Source organism: Lithobates pipiens, unplaced genomic scaffold (genome assembly GCF_037356315.1).
Source record: "Lithobates pipiens isolate NorthernLeopardFrog02 unplaced genomic scaffold, aLitPip1_a1.2 Scaffold_167, whole genome shotgun sequence".
Classification (NCBI taxonomy): Eukaryota; Metazoa; Chordata; class Amphibia; order Anura; family Ranidae; genus Lithobates; species Lithobates pipiens.
The window spans coordinates 811,754-834,802 of record NW_027507753.1 but is presented as its reverse complement, the minus strand read 5'-3'; the positions used below and the strand labels follow the sequence as shown (position 1 = coordinate 834,802).

At 48.5% G+C, this 23,049-nt stretch overlaps 1 protein-coding gene across 1 annotated transcript in view; it reads left to right on the top strand.

Moving 5' to 3' along the window:
* Nucleotides 1–8,193: 8,193 nt before the first annotated feature.
* Nucleotides 8,194–23,049, top strand: part of LOC143986528 (alanine--tRNA ligase, mitochondrial-like) — a 56,373-nt gene continuing 41,517 nt past the window's right edge. Inside the window, exons 1-5 of the mRNA XM_077484886.1 lie at nt 8,194–8,433; nt 11,819–12,007; nt 14,603–14,748; nt 17,240–17,431; nt 22,858–23,002. Of these exons, the coding sequence (XP_077341012.1) occupies nt 8,227–8,433; nt 11,819–12,007; nt 14,603–14,748; nt 17,240–17,431; nt 22,858–23,002 (879 nt within the window). The 5' untranslated portion in view covers nt 8,194–8,226. The remainder of the gene's footprint in view (nt 8,434–11,818; nt 12,008–14,602; nt 14,749–17,239; nt 17,432–22,857; nt 23,003–23,049) is intronic.

The following is a 23,049-nucleotide window of genomic DNA, read 5'->3' as shown; positions in this document are numbered from 1 at the left end:
TTGCACTTATTTTTTTGCTTTTATGCACATGTTGTTGCATATTATTATCACGTGGTTCACATTCTCATGCACATTGTCCCTTTCCTCCCCCCCTCCCCCCCAAAGCCCAATTTTTCTTTTTTTTTTGCACATATTATGGATTTTATATATATATATATATGTATGTATGCTAAGATGGCCCACTCATCTCTATACCAGAGGAGGGCGGAAGCGACGTCAAAACGTCACTTCCGCCCATACCTCTTAAAGGTATATTTTTTTTCAATGTAATTTGTTAAAATTAATTTTTTTTTATTTTTTTATTACATTTAAGTCCAAATACGAGATTCTGAGGACTTTTTTCACCCCCCCCCCCCCAGATCTCATATTTAAGAGGACCTGTCGTGCTTTTTTTTCTATTACAAGGGATGTTTACATTCCTTGTAATAGGAATAAAAGTGATCCATTATTTGATTTTTTATTTTTTTAAAGTGTAAAAATAAATAAAATAAAATAGAAGAAATAAGAAAAAAATAAATAAAATTTAACCCCCCCCCCCGTCCCGACGAGCTCGAGCACAGAAGCGAACGCATACGCGAGCAGCGCCCGCATATGAAAACGGCGGGCAAACCCCACATGTGAGGTATCACCGTGATCGGTAGAGCGAGAGCAATAATTCTATCCACAGACCTCCTCTGCAAAACATGCAACCTGTAGAATTTTTTTAAAAGATTTTTAAGGGTAAAAGTTTGACGCCATTCCACGAGCGGGGCCACAATTTTGAAGCGTGACGTGTTGGGTATCAATTTACGCGGCGTAACATTTATCTTTCACAATATAAAAGAAAATTGTGCTAATTTTACTGGTGTCTTATTTTTTTATTCTCTAAAAAGTGAATTTTTTCCAAAAAAAAGTGCGCTTGTAAGACCGCTGCGCAATACGGTGTGAAAAAAAGTATTGCAATGACCGACATTTTATTCTCTAGGGCAGGGGTCTCAAACTGGTGCCCTCCAGCTGTTGCGAAACTACAAGTCCCATCATGCCTCTGCCTGTGGGAGTCATGCTTGTAACTGTCAGCCTTGCAATGCCTCATGGGACTTGTAGTTTCACAACAGCTGGAGGGCCGCCAGTTTGAGACCCCTGCTCTAGGGTGTTAGGAAAAAAAAAAAATACAAAATATAGAAGTAATTTTCTAGCAAAAAAAAAAAACTGTTTTAAACATGTAAACACCAAATCAGAAAAAGAGGCCTGGTCCTTAAGTGGTTAAAATGTAATTCCGCATGAGCTATACAATATGTTAAAACTAATTTTTTTTTTTTTTCATCGATTAATCAACTAATTTAAATTATAACTGTAATATCCACATCTCCTCTACGATTGTCTGCTTGCTTCCCACTACACAGGCAGGCAGATCCACGAGCAGTTGAGGCGGGCGGTGATGGTGACGTCAGCGCGCCGCTGACCTAGGCCGCGGCCGGGTGTACCAAGATGGCCGCAGCTCCGGAGCTAGGCCCAAGCTGCGGCCTTTCCTATGGGCTCAATCCACGGATCGGCACACCACCGCACGATTCCGCGGATTGAGAGGTGAGAGCCAGATGCAGCCATCAAAAGAGCCACATCTGGCTCCAGAGCCGTAGGTTCCCTACCCCCTGATCTAGAACAGCCTGCCAGCCGTCACTAATTTTCACCATTGATCACAAGATCACAGGGCAGTGATGGGAACCTCGGCACCCCAGATGTTTTGGAACTACATTTCCCATGATGCTCGTGCACTCTGAAGGGTAGTTGAGCATCATGGGAAATGTAGTTCCAAAACATCTGGGGTGCCGAGGTTCGCCATCACTGTCCTAGGGGGTTACCTATGTAGTATACATTTGTTTCTCACTTAGAGCAATAACTAGCTATGAGTAAGTGCTAATTTCAGCACGAAACGCGTTAGGGCTTTTTTGGTTTTACGTTCTCTCTTTTTGCTGTGTTCGTGTGATGTGCTGATTTTTTATTTATTTTTTTACTTAAAAAATAAAGGCACCAACTATTCAAATTCGATCCGGAGTGCGGCTGTCCAGAGTTTTCCTTTCTCTATTCATTGGTTTGTGCGATTAGCCCGCACCTGGGACTCCCTTTGCTGGAAATTCAACAGTTTTTCCAGGTAGATCGGCCGGGAGCGGTGGTTTTCAGTTCTCCCTACCAAGTGACCCCGAGATACGGGGGGGGGGCCCAAAATCGGTTCGGAAAATGTCAAACACTTTTCTGCAGCAGAGAATTACATTTTCTTAACTGATTTTGGGGCCACGTATCTCAGGGCCCTTGGTGCTAGGAACCCCATCTTTGGATATGTTGCAGTGGGATTCCTAGCGCCAAGTGACCCCGAGATACGGGGGGGGGCCCAAATCGGTTCGGAAAATGTCAAGCACTTTTCTGCAGCAGAGAATGACATTTTCCGAACCGCCTTTGGGGCCCCGTATCTCAGGGCCACTTGGTGCTAGGAACCCCATCTTTGGATATGTTGCAGTGCTAGTTCCTAGCATCAAGTGACCCTGAGATACGGGGCCCCAAAATCTGTCAACTGTGTCCATCTGCAGTAATGTCATTTCGGGACCCTTTGGGTCCAGTGACTCCAAATTTTGGCTGCAGCTGAGGGGGCATCTAGGAACCCTTAATTACAGAGTTTGAAGTTCGGGGGACCTATGGCTGCAAATGGGCACAGTGAGGCTGCAAATGGCACAGTGAGGCTACAAATGGGCACAATGAGGCTGCTAATGGGCACAGTGAGGCTGCTAATGGGCACAGTGAGGCTACAAATGGGCACAATGAGGCTACAAATGGGCACAAGGAGGCTGCAAATGGGCACAGTGAGGCTGCTAATGGGCACAGTGAGGCTACAAATGGGCACAATGAGGCTGCTAATGGGCACAGGGAGGCTGCTAATGGGCACAGGGAGGCTGCAAATGGGCACAGTGAGGCTGCTAATGGGCACAGTGAGGCTGCTAATGGGCACAGGGAGGCTGCAAATGGGCACAGTGAGGCTACAAATGGCACAGTGAGGCTACAAATGGGCACAGTGAGGCACGCAAATGAGCATTGTTGACCCTCTTTTCACTTACAGTAGCTGCGCATTTCTCCCCCTAGGCTTATACTCGAGTCAATAAGTTTTCACAGATTTTTGTGGTAAAATGAGGTGCCTCGGGCTTATATTTGGGTATATATACGGTATATATATATACACATAAACATATGTAGTTATTATTTATATCAATCTTAAAGCGGCGTTTCGCTGTTTTTTTTTTTTTTTAAGTCAGCAGCTACAAATACAGCAGCTGCTGACTTTTAAAATAAGGACACTTACCCGCCCAGCGCGCCCGCGAAGTCGGTTTCCGAAGCTGATCTGTCGCCCGGCTCTCAGTTGCTGCCACCGCCATCTTCGGTATGGGAATCAGCGGCGAGTCACGCTGCACAATACGGACGGTCCCTGTTGTCTCTGGGACCCGTGTGTTTCCCAGCAGACGGGGGGGGGGGGGATAAGAGGGTCCCGGGGGACACGGCTGGAAAGGCAGAGGCGGTCCTGGTCTTTTCAGCCTGGAGGAGAGATTTGGGGTCTTATAGACCCTCCCCCCCCACATCTCTCCATAAAGAGGACCCGTCACTCACCTATTCCTATTACAGGGGAGGTTTACATTACTTGTCATAGGAATTAACCCAAATTTTATTTATTTCGTTTTTTAACCACTTCACGCCCGCACTATAGACGAAAGACGGCTACAGAGCGGACGCTAATTGCCGGGAGGGCGTTCCTGGACGTTCTCCTGTTTACTTCCCCTCTGCGCGCTCCCGCGGGCGCTCATCAGGGAAGTTCTGTGTTGGGCGTGTCCCTCGGACACAGCCAGTTACAGATCATGCTAAATGGCCAATCACAGCGGCCATTTAGCACTCGATCGGCCTATCCAATGAGAGGTGATCTTATATGTAAACATGTGAGATCATCTATCATCGCCGGCTCCCCTCCTCACACAGAGACAGCGTGTGAGGAGGGAGAGATGAACCACTGCAGCGGCCAGTGAAACGTGAGTGAGCACACAGTGCCACACACACAACACACATGCCCATCTGTCCCCAGTGCCACCTGTCAGTGCCATCTGTCCCCAGTGCCACCTGTCAGTGCCACCAGTCCCCAGTGCCAGCTGTCACTGCCATCTTTCCCCCAGTACCACCTATCAGTGCCACCAGCACCTGTCAGTGCCATCTGTCCCCAGTACCAGCTATCAGTGCCATCTGTCCCCAGTGCCACCTATCAGTGCCATCTGTCCGCAGAGCCACCTATCAGTGCCATCTGTCCCCAGTGCCACCTATCAGTGTCACCAGTCCCTTGTGCCACTCATCAGTGCCATCTGTCCCCAGTGCCACCTGTCACTGCCATCTGTCCCCCAGTACCACCTATCAGTGCCACCAGTACCCAGTGCCACATGTCAGTGCCATCTGCCCCCAGTGCCACCTATCAGTGTCACCAGTCCCCAGTGCCACCCATCAGTGCCATCTGTCCCCAGTGCCACCTATCAGTGTCATCTGTCCCCAGTACCACTAGTCCTCAGTGCCACCTATCAGTGTCATCAGTCCCCAATAACACCACACCCCAGTGCCACCTATCAGTGCCATCTGTCCCCAATGCCACCTATCAGTGCTTTCTGTCCCCAGTGCCACCTATCAGTGTCACCAGTCCCCAGTGCCACCTATCAGTGCCATCTATCCCCAGTGCCACCTATCAGTGCCACCAGTCCCCAGTGTCACCTATCAGTGTCATCTGTCCCCAGTACCACCAATCCTCAGTGCCACCTATCAGTGTCATCAATCCCCAATAACACCGGATCCCAGTGCCACCTATCAGTGCCACTTGTTGCCAGTGTTACCTGTCAGTGTCATGTGTTATCAGGCCACATACCAGTGCCATCTGTCATCAGTGACACCTATCAGTGCCATCTGTCCCCAATGCCACCTATCAGTGCCTTCTGTCCTCAGTGCCTCCTATCAGTGTCACCAGTCCCCAGTGCCACCTATCAGTTCCATCTGTCCCCAATGCTACCTATCAGTGCCATCTATCCCCAGTGCCACCAGTCCCCAGTGTCTATCAGTGTCATCTGTCCCCAATGCTACCTATCAGTGTCATCTATCCCCAGTACCACCAGTCCTCAGTGCCACCTATCAGTGTCATCAATCCCCAATAACACCGGACCCCAGTGCCACCTATCAGTGCCACCTGTCGCCAGTGTTACCTGTCAGTGTCAGGTGTCATCAGTGCCAAGTATCAGTGCCATCTGTCCTCAGTGCCATATCAGTGCCATGTCAGTGTCACGTGTGATTATCCTGGTGCTCCAGGGCCTTCAAATGTGTAATAAATAGTTAACAAGTTAGATGTGTAATTTATGCTCCTAGAACACATGATGGCGCTCCCTGCATGTTGAGCCTCTCTATGTGGCCAGGCTGTGAAAAGTCCCACACATGTGGTATTGTAATACTCAGGAGGAGTAGCAGAATGTATTTTGGGGGGTGTGATTTGTGGTATACACATGCCACGTGAGAGAAATAACCTATTACAATAGGTGAAAAAAATCAAAAAATGAAAAATCTTAATTTTGCAAAGAATTGTGGGAAAAAATGACAACATCAAAATGCCTCACTATGCCTCTTACTAAATACCTTGGAATGTCTACTTTCCAAAAAGGGGTAATTTAGGGGGTATTTGTACTTTCCTGACTTGTTCGGGTCACAAGAAGCGAGATCGGCCACCAGTACATCAGATGTGATCAATTTTGTGCGATTCGCACCACAGCTTGTAGACTCTCTAACTTTCACAAAGACCAAATAATATCCACTAATTTGGGTTATTTTTTTACCAAAGATATGTAGCAGTATAAATTGTGGCCAAAATTTATGAAGAAAAATTAATAATTTGCAAAATTTTGTCACAGAAACAAAGAAATATGCGTTTTTTTTTTCAAAATTTTCGGTCTTTTTTCATTTATAGCGCAAAAAATAAAAACCCCAGAGGTGATCAAATACCACCAAAAGAAAGCTCTATTTGTGGGAAAAAAGGACAAAAAATTCATTTGGGTACAGTGTTACATGACTGAGTAATTGTCATTCAAAGTGTGAGAGCACCGAAAGCTGAAAATTGGTCTGGGCACAAGGGGGTGGGGGGGTGGGGGGGGGGGGGGGCGGGGGTGCCCAGTGATCAAGTGGTTAAAAACAACAGTGTCAAAATAAAAAATAAAATAAGAAAAAAAAGTTTTTATTTTTTTTAAAAAGCGCCCCGTCTTGCCGAGCGCACACACGTGCAGAAGCGAACGCATATTCGTAAGCGGCGGCGCACATATGAAAGCGGCGGTCAAACCACACACACACACATGTGAGGTATCGCCGCGATCCTTAGAGCGAGAGCGATAATTCTATCCCTAGTCCTCCTCTGCGACTCTACACTGGTAACCAGTATGATTTTTTTTTTTTTTTTTTTTTAAACGTCGCCTATGGAGATTTTTTAAGGGTAAAAGTTTGTCGCCGTTCCACGAGCGGAGCGCAATTTTTTTTTTTTTTGAAGCGCGACATGTTGGGTATCAATTTACTCGGCGGAATATTATCTTCCACAATATATAAAAAAAAAAAATAATAATAATAGGCTAACTTTACTGTTGTCTTATTTTTTTATTATTGTTTATTTATTATTATTATTGTTTACTTTAATAAAATAAAATTGTATTTTTATAAAGTGCGCTTGTATAAGCGCTGTGCAAATATGGCGTGACAGAAAGTATTGAGCAACTCCTAATTAAGCAAGTCTCCGCCTCCGCCTGAGTCTATAATTTTTACTGGACCTGAAAATACCGTCTGGCACATGCGCGGGTAAAGCCGCGTGAAAGGGCCGTTACCGACGTCGCCGCACCAGACGTGACGTAGGGTTGAAGGATCTTCAGAAGTTGATATATTGTTTTTTTTTTTTTAGAACACCAGAATCCATCTGCCCTTAGTTCAGGCATGAAGCGCAGGAGGGTGTGGCTTAACTGAAACACCCCCCTCCCCCCCCCACCGTGAAGACTCCTGGGATGTATGACATCATAGTTAATGAAGAAATGTAAAAAAAAATAATAATAATAATAAAATAAAAAGTGTCAAATAAATAAATAAATAAATGAATCTCCCGTAGTTTCCTCTGTATTTAGTGATGAGAGCAGGGTGAGGAATAAAGATCATTTATTGATTGAGAGACGGAAGGATCCACTTCAATTATACACTAGATATAAAAAAAATACAAATAAAATACAAAAAAATTAAAATAAATAAACATTACATATAAAAAAATACAAATAAAAAAAAAAAAAAAAGAATAAACATTACATATAAAAAAATACAAATAAAATACAAAATAAATAAATATTAGATTAAAAAAAAAATAAAAAAAATAAACATTAGATATAAAAAATACAAATAAAATACACAAAATAAAAATAAATAAACATTAGATATACAAAAAAAATATATAAATAAAATACAAAAAAATAAACATCAGCTATAAAAAAAAATACAAATAAAATACAAAATAAATAAATATTAGATTAAAAAAATAAAAAATAAAAATAAACATTAGATATAAAAAAATACAAATAAAATACAAAAAATAAAAATAAATAAACATTAGATATACAAAAAAATATATAAATAAAATACAAAAAATAAAAATAAACATCAGCTATAAAAAAAATACAAATAAAATACAAAATAAATAAACATTAGATTAAAAAAAATAAAAATAAAATAAAAATTAATAAATAAACATTAGATATAAAAAAATACAAATAAAATACAAAAAATGAAAATACATATAGATGATACACAAAAATAGAAAATAAACCGAATTAAAAAAAAAATGTACAAAAGTACAAAAAATAATCAATATAGATAAAATATAAATAAAACCCTATGGTCCAAAATAAATACTCACCACATGTCCCCTCGACAATATATGGAGGACTCTCCCCCCCCCCCACCGGGGGGAAGTCCTCCAGAAAACTGTAATGTGATTGGTTGGTTGGTTGCTGGTCTTGTCACTTCGTGTCTCCCCTCACACATTACATATAGAAGGTGGCCTGTCAGGCCGCTCTGTAGAATTGTCTCTGGACAAGGGCAATAAAGTTGTTCAGTACAAACTCCTCCAATCAGCGTCCGGCGTTCCGCGCATGCGCCCTCCCCCTCGCCAGTCCCAAGATGGCGGCCCCCTGCCGCTTGCTCGGAGTCTCCTCCGCCTGGTTCTCCGCCCGCCGGCGCCTGTCCTCCCCGCCGAGCTCCGCCGCCGTCCGCAGCACCTTCCTCCGGTACCTGGAGGAGAGACACGGACACCGGCACGTCCCGTCCTCCGCCGTCCGCCCCCGGGGGGACCCCACACTCCTATTCGTCAACGCCGGCATGAACCAGGTGACGTCACATGACAGGGGGCGGGGCTGGGAGGGTTGTCATGGTGATGGAAGCTGCTGGGCGGGGTCTGTGAAAGATTGACAGCTGAGAGACCAATGAGGGGGAGGATATACAGAGGGGCGGGGTTATGTAATCTATTTATTATAATGAGGATTATTCTATATCATATTTATGTGTCACCGGGGGTGACCCCGAACCAGGAAGTGTACACCGGGGGTGACCCCAAACCAGGAAGTGTAGACGGGGGTGACCCCCAAACCAGGAAGTGTAGACGGGGTGACCCCCAAACCAGGAAGTGTAGACGGAACTGTCCCCGAACCAGGAAGTGTAGACGGGGGTGACCGCAAACCAGGAAGTGTAGACGGGGGTGACCCCGAACCAGGAAGTGTAGACGGGGTGACCCCCAAACCAGGAAGTGTAGACGGGGTGACCCCCAAACCAGGAAGTGTAGACGGGGTGACCCCCAAACCAGGAAGTGTAGACGGAGGTGTCCCTGAACCATTAAGTGTAGACGGGGGTGACCCCCAAACCAGGAAGTGTAGACGGGGGTGACCCCCAAACCAGGAAGTGTAGACGGAACTGTCCCCGAACCAGGAAGTGTAGACGGGGGTGACCCCGAACCAGGAGGTGTAGACGGGGTGACCCCCAAACCAGGAAGTGTAGACGGAGGTGATCCCGAATCGGGAAGATAAAAATGATACAAATAAATCCCGAATGTAGCCGGAGTGTCGGAGAAACTCAGGAGAATATTTAACCAACATCTCATCCCTGTGTCCTTCAAACCCAACAAAACACTGAGCCAGAAGCCATCCAGAAGACCTGACACAAGTGTGGAAGACATGGGATGTCTTTGGCCCCCCACCTCTATTCATGGATGGTGGTTCCAATGTGACAGAGATGGCCACTTTCACCTCTAATGGAAACCAGTTGTCCTCTCTATCCAAAATGTGTCCTCAACATCTACAAGATCAGGAAATCCTCCTCTGGACCACTGAACAAAGAAAAGAAGCAGAACACAAGGAGTAACGGAGTCATCCTGAATAGCTGGAGTGTTGGAAAAACTCAGAAGGATTTTCAACAAACATCCCATCCCTGTGTCTATCAAGCCCGGCGATACTGAAACATCCTAAAGACCCAACACAAGGGACGTAACAAGGTATGTGCAGTGCAGTGAGGAACACAAAGATCTCCACATTGACTATCCAACCTCACAACACACCAATAGCCTGACATAGGAGACTGAATTCTACAGGTCAGCAGTCTTCATACATCGCAAGGAAAAAGGACATAAAGTACTTCTGAGGACAGAGAGGACCACTGGTACAAGAGGTATGGAAGAGGCCATCTACATCACACTGGAGAAAAACCATCCATGCAGGGCTGGTGCAAGGATTTTTGACACCCTAGGCAAAACCTAATTCTGCTGCCCCTCTTGGCTCCACCCCTAATTCCACCCCCTATGCCCTGCCCATGTATACCCCACCTTTTTAATGAAGCGTCCATCAAATGCAGCCTACCAGCTCCCATCAAGTGCAGCCTACCAGCTCCCATCAAATGCAGCATACCAGCTCCCATCAAATGCAGCCTCACCAGCGCCCATCAAATGCAGCCTACCAGCTCCCATCAAATGCAGCCTCACCAGCTCCCATCAAATGCAGCATACCAGCTCCCATCAAATGCAGCCTCACCAGCTCCCATCAAATGCAGCATACCAGCTCCCATCAAATGCAGCCTCACCAGCGCCCATCAAATGCAGCCTACCAGCTCCCATCAAATGCAGCCTACCAGCGCCCATCAAATGCAGCCTACCAGCGCCCATCAAATGCAGCCTACCAGCTCCCATCAAATGCAGCCTACCAGCGCCCATCAAATGCAACATACCAGCGTCCATCGAATGCAGCCTACCAGCGTCCATCGAATGCAGCCTACCAGCTCCCATCAAATGCAGCCTCACCAGCTCCCATCAAATGCAGCCTCACCAGCTCCCATCAAATGCAGCCTACCAGCGTCCATCAAATGCAGCATACCAGCTCCCATCAAATGCAGCCTACTAGCGCCCATCAAATGCAGCCTACCAGCGTCCATCAAATGCAGCCTACCAGCTCCCATCAAATGCAGCCTACTAGCGCCCATCAAATGCAGCCTACCAGCGTCCATCAAATGCAACATACCAGTGTCCATCAAATGCAGCCTACCAGCGTCCATCGAATGCTGCCTCACCAGCTCCCATCAAATGCATCGAATGCAGCCTCACCAGTGCCCATCGAATGCAGCCTCACCAGCGCCCATCGAATGCATTGTTGTGGCACGGCCCTCCGCCACTGCTGTGCCTCTGACACTGTGCGAAGGAAGCAGTGGCTGCCTGCTGATGCTGAGACTTAGTTGCTTGCTGCAGAGAGAAGAGAGTAGGAACACCAGTGGCCGGGCGCCCCCCTAGGCAGCAGTGCGTGCCCTAAGCGGCTGCCTAGTTTGCCTAGTGGTAGCACCGGCCCTGAATCCATGAATAGAGGTGAGGGTCAAAGGCATCCCATGTCTTCCACCTTTTTGTGTTGGGTCTTCTGGATCTCCAAGCTTCTGTCTCGGTGTATTTCTGGGCTTGAAGAACACGGGGCTCAGATGTTTACTAAAGACCCTTCTGAGTTCTCCCGACACTCCAGCTACATATAAGATGACTATATTACTTTGTGTCTTCTGCTTCTCCCCTCTCTTCGATGGGCCCATATTCCCATGTTTTTCTTGACCTTGTGGATGTTATGAAGTGAACATTTCTGGACAGAGGACAATGCCCCAACATAGGAGGGTGAATTCTAGAGGTCGGGACTCGGCAGTCTTCCTACACGTTAAAGAAAAAGGATATACTGTACTTTTGAGGCCACTGAGCTCTCAGTTCGGTCAGAGAGGACAACCGGTTTACACGAGGCATGAAAAAGGCCATCTACATCAAACTGGAACCGCCATCATTGAATTGGGGCAGGGGCCTTCTACACCATCTGTCACCATATATAATGCCACATTAACGGTTTACACATTCAGTCACGTGATATGAAGGATTAACACCTATGCAGACATACTGACACCAAAGATGGGATGATGTACTGTAACTAGAACAAGGTGGCTCCACAATTCTCACACCTTCGTCCTGTTTTTGGACCATCAACATCTACACCTTCCATGGTGATTCCATCACAATGGGATCGTCATTGGAATAAATAATGAAGGGGCCATGACCAGGGTATAGATGGGGTAATAGAAAAAAAGCTTGGAGAAGCTCCAAAAGGTCTTCAACATTCCAGAACAAGTCCAGGTGGGGTGGTATGCACTGTATACATACTGAATGACTCAGGGGGCTCGGTTACATCCATGGTAATGTGGTATACTCTTTCAGTTTAAGCCGGTCTTCCTGGGCACAGTGGACCCTCGTAGTGAGATGGCGCAATACCGCAGGGTGGTGAACAGCCAGAAGTGTGTGCGGGCCGGGGGGAAGCACAACGACCTGGAGGATGTGGGCCGAGACGTCTACCATCACACCTTCTTCGAGATGCTGGGGAACTGGTCGTTTGGTGATTACTTCAAGGTATGAAGATAAGTTGTGGGCACTTTGGAGCGTTGTCCTCCATGTATTAGCTATGGAGGGTTCACAGCTTTTCAGCAGCACCCAACCACCCCAGATTGAGGAAGGAGATCCACCCACAGAGCTTGTCTCTAACTAGACATTGCTGTAGAGCACTGACCACCCCAGATTAAGGAAGGAGACCCACCCACAGAGATTCCGTCTCTCACCAGACATTGCTGTAGAGCACTGACCACCCCAGATTCAGGAAGGAGACCCACCCACAGAGATTCCGTCTCTAACCAGACATTGCTGTAGAGCACTGACCACCCCAGATTCAGGAAGGAGACCCACCCACAGAGATTCCGTCTCTAACCAGACATTGCTGTAGAGCACTGACCACCCCAGATTCAGGAAGGAGACCCACCCACTGAGATTCCGTCTCTCACCAAACATTGCTGTAGAGCACTGACCACCCCAGATTCAGGAAGGAGACCCACCCACAGAGCTTGTCTCTAACTAGACATTGCTGTAGAGCACTGACCACCCCAGATTCAGGAAGGAGACCCACTCACAGAACTTGTCTCTAACTAGACATTGCTGTAGAGCATTGACCACCCCAGATTGAGGAAGGAGACCCACCCACGGAGCTTGTCTCTAACTAGACATTGCTGTAGCGCACTGACCACCCCAGATTCAGGAAGGAGACCCACTCACAGAACTTGTCTCTAACTAGACATTGCTGTAGAGCACTGACCACCTCAGATTGAGGAAGGAGACCCACCCACAGAGATTCCGTCTCTCACCAGACATTGCTGTAGAGCACTGACCACCCCAGATTGAGGAAGGAGACCCACCCACGGAGCTTGTCTCTAACTAGATATTGCTGTAGAGCACCAACCACCCCAGATTCAGGAAGGAGACCCACCCACAGAGCTTGTCTCTAACTAGACATTGCTGTAGAGCACTGACCACCCCAGATTCAGAAAGGAGACCCACCCACAGAGCTTGTCTCTAACTAGACATTGCTGTAGAGCACTGACCACCCCAGATTCAGGAAGGAGACCCACCCACAGAGATTCCGTCTCTCACCAGACATTGCTGTAGAGCACTGACCACCCCAGATTCAGGAAGGAGACCCAACCACAGAGATTTCATCTCTCACCAGACATTGCTGTAGAGCACTGACCACCCCAGATTCAGGAAGGAGACCCACTCACAGAACTTGTCTCTAACTAGACATTGCTGTAGAGCACTGACCACCCCAGATTCAGGAAGGAGACCCACCCACAGAGATTCCGTCTCTCACCAGACATTGCTGTAGAGCACTGACCACCCCAGATTCAGGAAGGAGACCCAACCACAGAGATTTCATCTCTCACCAGACATTGCTGTAGAGCACTGACCACCCCAGATTCAGGAAGGAGACCCACCCACTGAGATTCCGTCTCTCACCAGACATTGCTGTAGAGCACTGACCACCCCAGATTCAGGAAGGAGACCCACCCACTGAGATTCCGTCTCTCACCAGACATTGCTGTAGAGCACTGACCACCCCAGATTCAGGAAGGAGACCCACCCACAGAGCTTGTCTCTAACTAGACATTGCTGTAGAGCACTGACCACCCCAGATTCAGGAAGGAGACCCACCCACAGAGATTCCGTCTCTCACCAGACATTGCTGTAGAGCACTGACCACCCCAGATTCAGGAAGGAGACCCACCTACAGAGATTCCGTCTCTCACCAGACATTACTGTAGAGCACTGACCACCCCAAATTGAGGAAGACCCACCCACAGAGCTTGACTCTAACCAGACATTGCCGTAGAGCACCGACCACACCAGATTGAGGAAGGAGACCCACCCACAGAGCTTCAGTCTCCCACTAGACATTACTGTAGAGCACTGACCACCCCAGATTCAGGAAGGAGACCCATCCACAAAGCTTCAGTCTCTCACCAGACATTGCTGTAGAGCACCGACCACACCAGATTGAGGAAGGAGACCCACCCACAGAGCTTCAGTCTCCCACTAGACATTACTGTAGAGCACTGACCACCCCAGATTCAGGAAGGAGACCCATCCACAAAGCTTCAGTCTCTCACCAGACATTGCTGTAGAGCACCGACCACACCAAATTGAGGAAGGAGACCCAACCACAGAGATTCAGTCTCTCACCAGACATTGCTGTAGAGCAATAAGTACACGACCCTCACCAAAGTGTCCCAGAGGGAGCAGTCAGTCCTCCTATTTCTGTGATCAGGGGCCCCTTCTGGCCTTATTTTGTGGATTTTCTATCATGTTGTGGTTTTCCTGCTGTAGTCTTTCAAGTTTACTCTCCATTATCAAGCCCCTGCCTGGACACATCTGGCATGTTCCCTCCAACCCCTCCCAATAACAAGGTGATTCCACCCTCAGATCTGCCATTGCTGGGAGGTGGAATCTCCGGAGACTATAGAATGGGAGAGTCCCAGGAGACCATGAAATTAGCCTCCTTACCATGTCTGAGTGTTTTGAGTCATGTGACCTGATGTCTGGTTATATATCCTCCTTTTGTGTGTCTGTATTCTCCATATCAGAGGACCGGTATTGTCCCATCACCCCTCTCTCCATTCTCAGGAGGAAGCTTGCCACATGGCGTGGGAGCTGCTGACTCAGGAGTACCAGATCCCGGCTGATCGCCTCTATGTGACGTATTTTGGTGGAGATCCAGGGTTAGGCCTCCATGCTGACGAGGAGACCAGAGAGATCTGGCTCAGCCTGGGGTAAGTACAGAACATGCGGGCGCTCAATGTGCAGTACAGACCACATACCGGGACACTCTCTACGCTGGGTGTTCCTGCAGTCAGCGACAAGGGCTGGGGCAGTGAGCTGTGAGATTAGGCATCCCTGGTATCCCTACTTGTGTATAGAAGATGAGTTGTGGCCAGGGTGGGGCCAAGATTGACAGAATTATCACTTGCTACTCCTTAATGGTGTATATATTTGCGTGTACCTGGGACTGCATGGAGACACGTGTCATGGAGGCACTCTGAGGTCATAGGGTGACACAGAATGCTTGGGGGTGCTCTGGAGTCACAGAGGGTCACTAGATGATGTAGAGTGCTCTGGGGTAATAGGGTGACACAGGACTACTTGAGGTGCTCTGGAGTCTTGGGGTCACTAGATGATGTAGGGCAGGCCCGGACTAGCCATAGGGCCCACCGGGCACGGGCCACATGTCCTGGTAGGGCCTGTGACGGGAGTCATTTTGGGTGGGGGGTTTGTGGAACTCAGCTTACCCTGGAGAGCTCTGGAAAATCTGTGTCCAGCTCCTTGGCCCCTCCTATGTGTAAATCACCCTGTGTCCATTAGGGGCACAGGGTGACCGAGAATCCCACTATGATCTGTACTAGTCGGACTCCCTGTACAGCCACACTGCAATGTTGTGTGTGTGTGTGTGTGTGTGTGTATATGTATATATAATTTTGTGTGTTGTCTCATGCTGTTGTGGACTCTTTGCTGTGATCGTTTGGGGTGTGGTTGTATTCCAGTGTTCTATTGTGTCTGCTCTGGAAGAAAAGTATATTATGGGATGTATGTCTATGTGGAGGGGGTGGGGATTCCTCCAACAGCTCTCACTGCTGATAAGACTGTTTACTGGTGAGAAGTTTGACTACACCTATTGGTGGGCAGTTTACCCCGCCCTAATGGCAAAGGAGAGGGGAGTGTCCCTGAGTTATATATCTGTTGTAACTTGTGCTTGAATAAAAAAAGAGTTTGATGTTTTTCACTGTACACTGAGTTATGGCTGGTGACTGGGTGGGCTAAGGATCATTTGGTACTGGACAGAGGAAGCATTTACGGCGGACGTAGTCCTGTTGAGGACAAGGGTTCATCACAGGGCCCAAGAAAGCTGGGCTGCTCCTTGAGCCTGCGCAGCTCAACTGGCCTCTCCACGGTCAACTGGCAGCTCAGTTCGGCCATCAGGCCGGGGAGTGGAATCTACATGATTCTCAGGGTCACTAGATGATGTAGGGTGCTCTGGGGTAATGGGGTGATACAGGATATTCTGAGTGCTCTGGGTCACTAGATGATGTGGGGTGATACGGAATAATCGGGGTGCTCTGAAGCCTGGGGGGTCACTAGATGATGTAGGGTGCTCTGGGGTTATGGGGTGATACGGAATACTTGGGGTGCTGTGGAGTCACAGGGTCACTAGATGTAGGGTGCTCTGGGGTAATCGGGTGATACAGGATACTCGGGGTGCTCTGGAGTCACAGGGTCACTAGATGATGTAGGGTGATACGGAATACTTGGGGGGGGGGTTGCTCTGGAGTCACAGGGTCACTAGATGATGTAGGGTGCTCTAGGGTGATACGGAATACTCGGGGTGCTCTGGAGTCACAGGGTCACTAGATGATGTAGGGTGCTCTGGGGTAATAGGGTGATATGGAATACTCGGGGGGGGGTGCTCTGGAGTCACAGGGTCACTAGATGATGTAGGGTACTCTGGGGTAATAGAGTGATACGGAATACTCAGGGTGCTCTGGAGACACAGGGTCACTAGATGATGTAGGGTGCTCTGGGGTAATGGGGTGATACGGAATATTCGGAGTGCTCTGGAGTCTCAGGGTCACTAGATGTAGGGTGCTCTGGGGTAATGGGGTCATACAGGATACTCGTCGTGCTCTGGAGTCTCAGGGTCACTATATGATGTAGGATGCTCTGGGGTAATGGGGTGATACAGGATACTCAGGGTGCTCTGAAGCCTGGGGGTCACTAGATGATGTAGGGTGCTCTGGGGTAATGGGGTGATACAGGATACTCGGGGTGCTCTGAAGCCTGGTTGTCACTAGATGATGTAGGGTACTCTGGGGTAATGGGGTGATACAGGATACTTGGGGTGCTCTGAAGCCTGGGGGTCACTAGATGATGTAGGGTGCTCTGGGGTAATAGGGTGATACAATATACTCGGGGTGCTCTGGAGTCACAGGGGTAACGCTGGATGCTTGGGGGTCACATTGGATGACACGGGGAACTCTGGGGTTCTGGGGTGACACAATGGTTACTGGAGCACAGAGGGGTTCAGATTAAGCGTAGAGATGTGTTAATTGCACGGCAATATAAAGTCTCCAGCAGTTGGGAGAACTTCCTCCTGATTGGCTGCAATCCTGGCGCTGTGGGTGGAGCTCAGACAAAAGGATAGGTCGGTTTACCCTGTACATACCTGTGTGTGTCCTTACACCCCGTTATCTGTTCTCCTGTCACCCGCAGTATTCCGCCATCACGTCTGCTGCCGTTCGGTCTGAAGGATAACTTCTGGGAAATGGGGGAGACGGGCCCCTGTGGCCCCTGTACGGAGATTCACTACGATCATGTGGGGGGCCGGAACGCCTCGGCTCTGGTGAACCAGGACAGTCCGGACGTTGTGGAGATCTGGAATCTGGTCTTCATGCAGTATAACAGGTCAGTAGTGACAGCCTGATGTCTGTGCAGGAGGTCAGCACTGGGTGACCAGAGACTGAAATGACTGGGGATGTCCCCGATAACGAGATAGACCATAGTAAGGGGTCACCTCACCATGGCAACCACTATATGGGCCAAAGTATGTGGTCACCTGACCATCATACCCATTATATGGCCCAGAGTATGGGGTCACCTGACCATCAAACCCATTATATGGCCCAAAGTATGGGGTCACCTGACCATCATACCCATTATATGGCCCAAAGTATGTGGTCACCTGACCATCATACTCATTATATGGGCCAAAGTATGGGGTCACCTCACCATCATACCCATTATATGGCCCAAAGTATGGGGTCACCTGACCATCATACCCATTATATGGCCCAAAGTATGGGGTCACCTGACCATCATACCCATTATATGGCCCAGAGTATGGGGTCACCTGACCATCAAACCCATTATATGGCCCAAAGTATGGGGTCACCTGACCATCATACCCATTATATGGCCCAAAGTATGTGGTCACCTGACCATCATACCCATTATATGGGCCAAAGTATGGGGTCACCTCACCATCATACCCATTATATGGCCCAAAGTATGGGGTCACCTGACCATCATACCCATTATATGGCCCAAAGTATGGGGTCACCTGACCATCATACCCATTATATGGCCCAAAGTATGTGGTCACCTGACCATCATACCCATTATATGGGCCAAAGTATGGGGTCACCTCACCATCATACCCATTATATGGCCCAAAGTATGGGGTCACCTGACCATCATACCCATTATATGGGCCAAAGTATGTGGTCACCTGACCATCATACCCATTATATGGGCCAAAGTATGGGGTCACCTCACCATCATACCCATTATATGGCCCAAAGTATGGGGTCAACTGACCATCATACCCATTATATGGCCCAAAGTATGGGGTCACCTGACCATCATACCCATTATATGGCCCAAAGTATGTGGTCACCTGACCATCATACCCATTATATGGGCCAAAGTATGTGGTCACCTCACCATCATACCCATTATATGGCCCAAAGTATGGGGTCACCTGACCATCATACCCATTATATGGCCCAGAGTATGGGATCACCTGACCATCATACCCTTATATGGCTCAGAGTATTTGGCCAGCTGACCATCCTCCCGACTATATTGTGCTCTCCCAAGCTTGTGGTGACAGTTTGGTGTACAAAGCCAGCCTCATAAAGACCTGGTGTTACCAGTTTGGTGTGGAGGAACTCGAGTGTCCTGCCCAGAGCCCTGACCTCATCCTTACTGGTCACCTTTTGGGGTGAATTGAAACACCAATTGTAAGTCGGGTATTTTTTTGGTGCCCAACAGGTCTTCTCATCCAACATAAAACACAAACATGGGAAGAAATTCCCACAGACACCCCTCCCCAAAATGTTGAGGAAAGTCTTCCCAAATGAGTGGAGAATGTTATAGCCACAAAGATGGCAAATCCATATTAATGCCCATGTGGGTAAGGGGGGGGGGGGTGTCAACTGCATATTAATGGCCATGTGGAGAAGGGGCAACTCCATATTAATGGCCATGAGATGAAGGTGAAACACCATATTAATGGCCATGAGGGTAGGGGCAACACCATATTAATGGCCATGAGGGGAGGGGTCAACTCCATATTAATGGCCATGAGGGGAGGGGTCAACTCCATATTAATGGCCATGAGGGGAGGTGTCAACTCCATAATAATGGCCATGAGGGGAGGGGTCAACTCCATAATAATGGCCATGAGGGGAGGGGGCAACACCATATTAATGGTCATGAGGGTAAGGGGCAACTCCATATTAATGGCCATGAGGGGAGGGGGCAACACCATATTAATGGCCATGAGGGGAGGGGGCAACACCATATTAATGGCCATGAGGGGAGGGGGCAACACCATATTAATGGCCATGAGGGGAGGGGGCAACACCATATTAATGGCCGTGAGGGGAGGGGGCAACACCATATTAATGGCCGTGAGGGGAGGGGGCAACACCATATTAATGACCATGAGGGGAGGGGTCAACACCATATTAATGGCCATGAGGGGAGGGGGCAACTCCATATTAATGGCTATGAGAAGGGGTAACTCCATATTAATGGCCATGAGGGGAGGTGTCAACTCCATATTAATGGCCATGAGGGGAGGGGGCAACTCCATATTAATGGCCATGAGGGGAGGGGGCAACACCATATTAATGGCCATGAGGGGAGGGGGCAACTCCATATTAATGGCCATGAGGGGAGGGGGCAACACCATATTAATGGCCATGAGGGGAGGGGGCAACTCCATATTAATGGCTATGAGAAGGGGTAACTCCATATTAATGGCCATGAGGGGAGGGGTCAACTCCATAATAATGACCATGAGGTGAGGGGTCAACTCCATAATAATGACCATGAGGGGAGGGGTCAACTCCATAATAATGACCATGAGGGGAGGGGTCAACTCCATAATAATGACCATGAGGGGAGGGGTCAATTCCATAATAATGGCCATGAGGGGAAGGGGCAACTCCATAATAATGACCATGAGGGGAGGGGGCAACTCCATAATAATGACCATGAGGGGAGGGGGCAACGCCATATTAATGGCCATGTGGGGAAGGGGCAACTCCATATTAATGGCCATGAGGGGAGGGGGCAACACCATATTAATGGCCATGAGGGGAGGGGGCAACACCATATTAATGGCTATGAGAAGGGGTAACTCCATATTAATGGCCATGAGGGGAGGGGGCAACACCATATTAATGGCCATGAGGGGAGGGGGCAACACCATATTAATGGCCATGAGGGGAGGGGGCAACTCCATATTAATGGCCATGAGGGGAGGGGGCAACACCATATTAATGGCCATGAGGGGAGGGGGCAACACCATATTAATGGCTATGAGAAGGGGTAACTCCATATTAATGGCCATGAGGGGAGGGGGCAACACCATATTAATGGCCATGAGGGGAGGGGGCAACACCATATTAATGGCCATGAGGGAAGGGGGCAACTCCATATTAATGGCCATGAGGGGAGGGGGCAACACCATATTAATGGCCATGAGGGGAGGGGGCAACTCCATATTAATGGCTATGAGAAGGGGTAACTCCATATTAATGGCCATGAGGGGAGGGGTCAACTCCATAATAATGACCATCAGGTGAGGGGTCAACTCCATAATAATGACCATGAGGGGAGGGGTCAACTCCATAATAATGACCATGAGGGGAGGGGTCAACTCCATAATAATGACCATGAGGGGAGGGGTCAATTCCATAATAATGGCCATGAGGGGAAGGGGCAACTCCATAATAATGACCATGAGGGGAGGGGGCAACTCCATAATAATGACCATGAGGGGAGGGGGCAACGCCATATTAATGGCCATGTGGGGAAGGGGCAACTCCATATTAATGGCCATGAGGGGAGGGGGCAACACCATATTAATGGCCATGAGGGGAGGGGGCAACACCATATTAATGGCTATGAGAAGGGGTAACTCCATATTAATGGCCATGAGGGGAGGGGGCAACACCATATTAATGGCCATGAGGGGAGGGGGCAACACCATATTAATGGCCATGAGGGGAGGGGGCAACACCATATTAATGGCCATGAGGGGAGGGGTCAACTCCATATTAATGGCCATGAGGGGAGGGGTCAACTCCATATTAATGGCCATGAGGGGAGGGGGCAACTCCATATTAATGGCCATGAGGGGAGGGGGCAACACCATATTAATGGCCATGAGGGGAGGGGGCAACTCCATATTAATGGCCATGAGGGGAGGGGGCAACACCATATTAATGGCCATGAGGGGAGGGGGCAACTCCATATTAATGGCTATGAGAAGGGGTAACTCCATATTAATGGCCATGAGGGGAGGGGTCAACTCCATAATAATGACCATGAGGTGAGGGGTCAACTCCATAATAATGACCATGAGGGGAGGGGTCAACTCCATAATAATGACCATGAGGGGAGGGGTCAACTCCATAATAATGACCATGAGGGGAGGGGTCAATTCCATAATAATGGCCATGAGGGGAAGGGGCAACTCCATAATAATGACCATGAGGGGAGGGGGCAACTCCATAATAATGACCATGAGGGGAGGGGGCAACTCCATATTAATGGCCATGTGGGGAAGGGGCAACTCCATATTAATGGCCATGAGGGGAGGGGGCAACACCATATTAATGGCCATGAGGGGAGGGGGCAACACCATATTAATGGCTATGAGAAGGGGTAACTCCATATTAATGGCCATGAGGGGAGGGGGCAACACCATATTAATGGCCATGAGGGGAGGGGGCAACACCATATTAATGGCCATGAGGGGAGGGGTCAACTCCATATTAATGGCCATGAGGGGAGGGGTCAACTCCATATTAATGGCCATGAGGGGAGGGGGCAACACCATATTAATGACCATGAGGGGAGGGGGCAACACCATATTAATGGCCATGAGATGAAGGGGGAACACCATATTAATGGCCATGAGGGGAGGGGTCAACTCCATAATTATGGCCATGAGGGGAGGGGTCAACTCCATAATAATGGCCATGAGGGGAGGGGTCCACTCCATAATAATGGCCATGAGGGTGAGTGGTCAACTCCATATTGATAACCATGATTCTGGATTGGCCAGCCAGCTGATGTAGGTGAGATGGTCAGAGGTCCACAAAACTTTCGGCTATATAGAGTATCTGTTAATTTTGGGTGAATCAATAAAGATTTCATCAGCAAAAAAGGGGCGGGATCCATATTAATGGCCATGAGGGGAGGGGGCAACACCATATTAATGGCCATGAGGGGAGGGGGCAACACCATATTAATGGCTATGAGAAGGGGTAACTCCATATTAATGGCCATGAGGGGAGGGGTCAACTTCATAATAATGGCCATGAGGGGAGGGGTCAACTCCATAATAATGGCCATGAGGGGAGGGGTCAACTCCATATTAATGGCCATGAGGAGAGGGGTCAACTCCATAATAATGACCATGAGGGGAGGGGTCAACTCCATAATAATGACCATGAGGGGAGGGGTCAACTCCATAATAATGGCCATGAGGGCGAGGGGGCAACTCCATATTGATAGCCATGATTGTGGATTGGCCAACCAGCTGATGTAGGTGAGATGGTCAGAGGTCCACAATACTTTTGGCTATATAGAGTATCTGTTAATTTTGGGTGAATCAATAAAGATTTCATCAGCAAAAAAAGGGCGGGAACCTCCCAGATTGCTCCACCTTCACACATCGCTGCCCTCATAGTGGAGAAGATTGGGACACGGTGTATAAATATGGAGGACGAGGAGCTCCTAGAGAACATTCCTGATGTAGGAGGACATTGTTCCGGGTCTGATGTCTGACTTTCTTTCTTTCCCTCGGTCAGAGAGGCGGACCGGACTCTGAGACAGCTGCCCCAACACCATGTGGACACGGGGATGGGTCTGGAGAGGTTGGTGACCATCCTTCAAGGGAAACGTTCCAACTACGCCACCGACCTGTTCACCCCCATTCTGGAGGAGATCGAGAGGGTGAGCATTGTGTGTGTGTGTGGGGGGAGGGGTGTCCCCGATGGTGA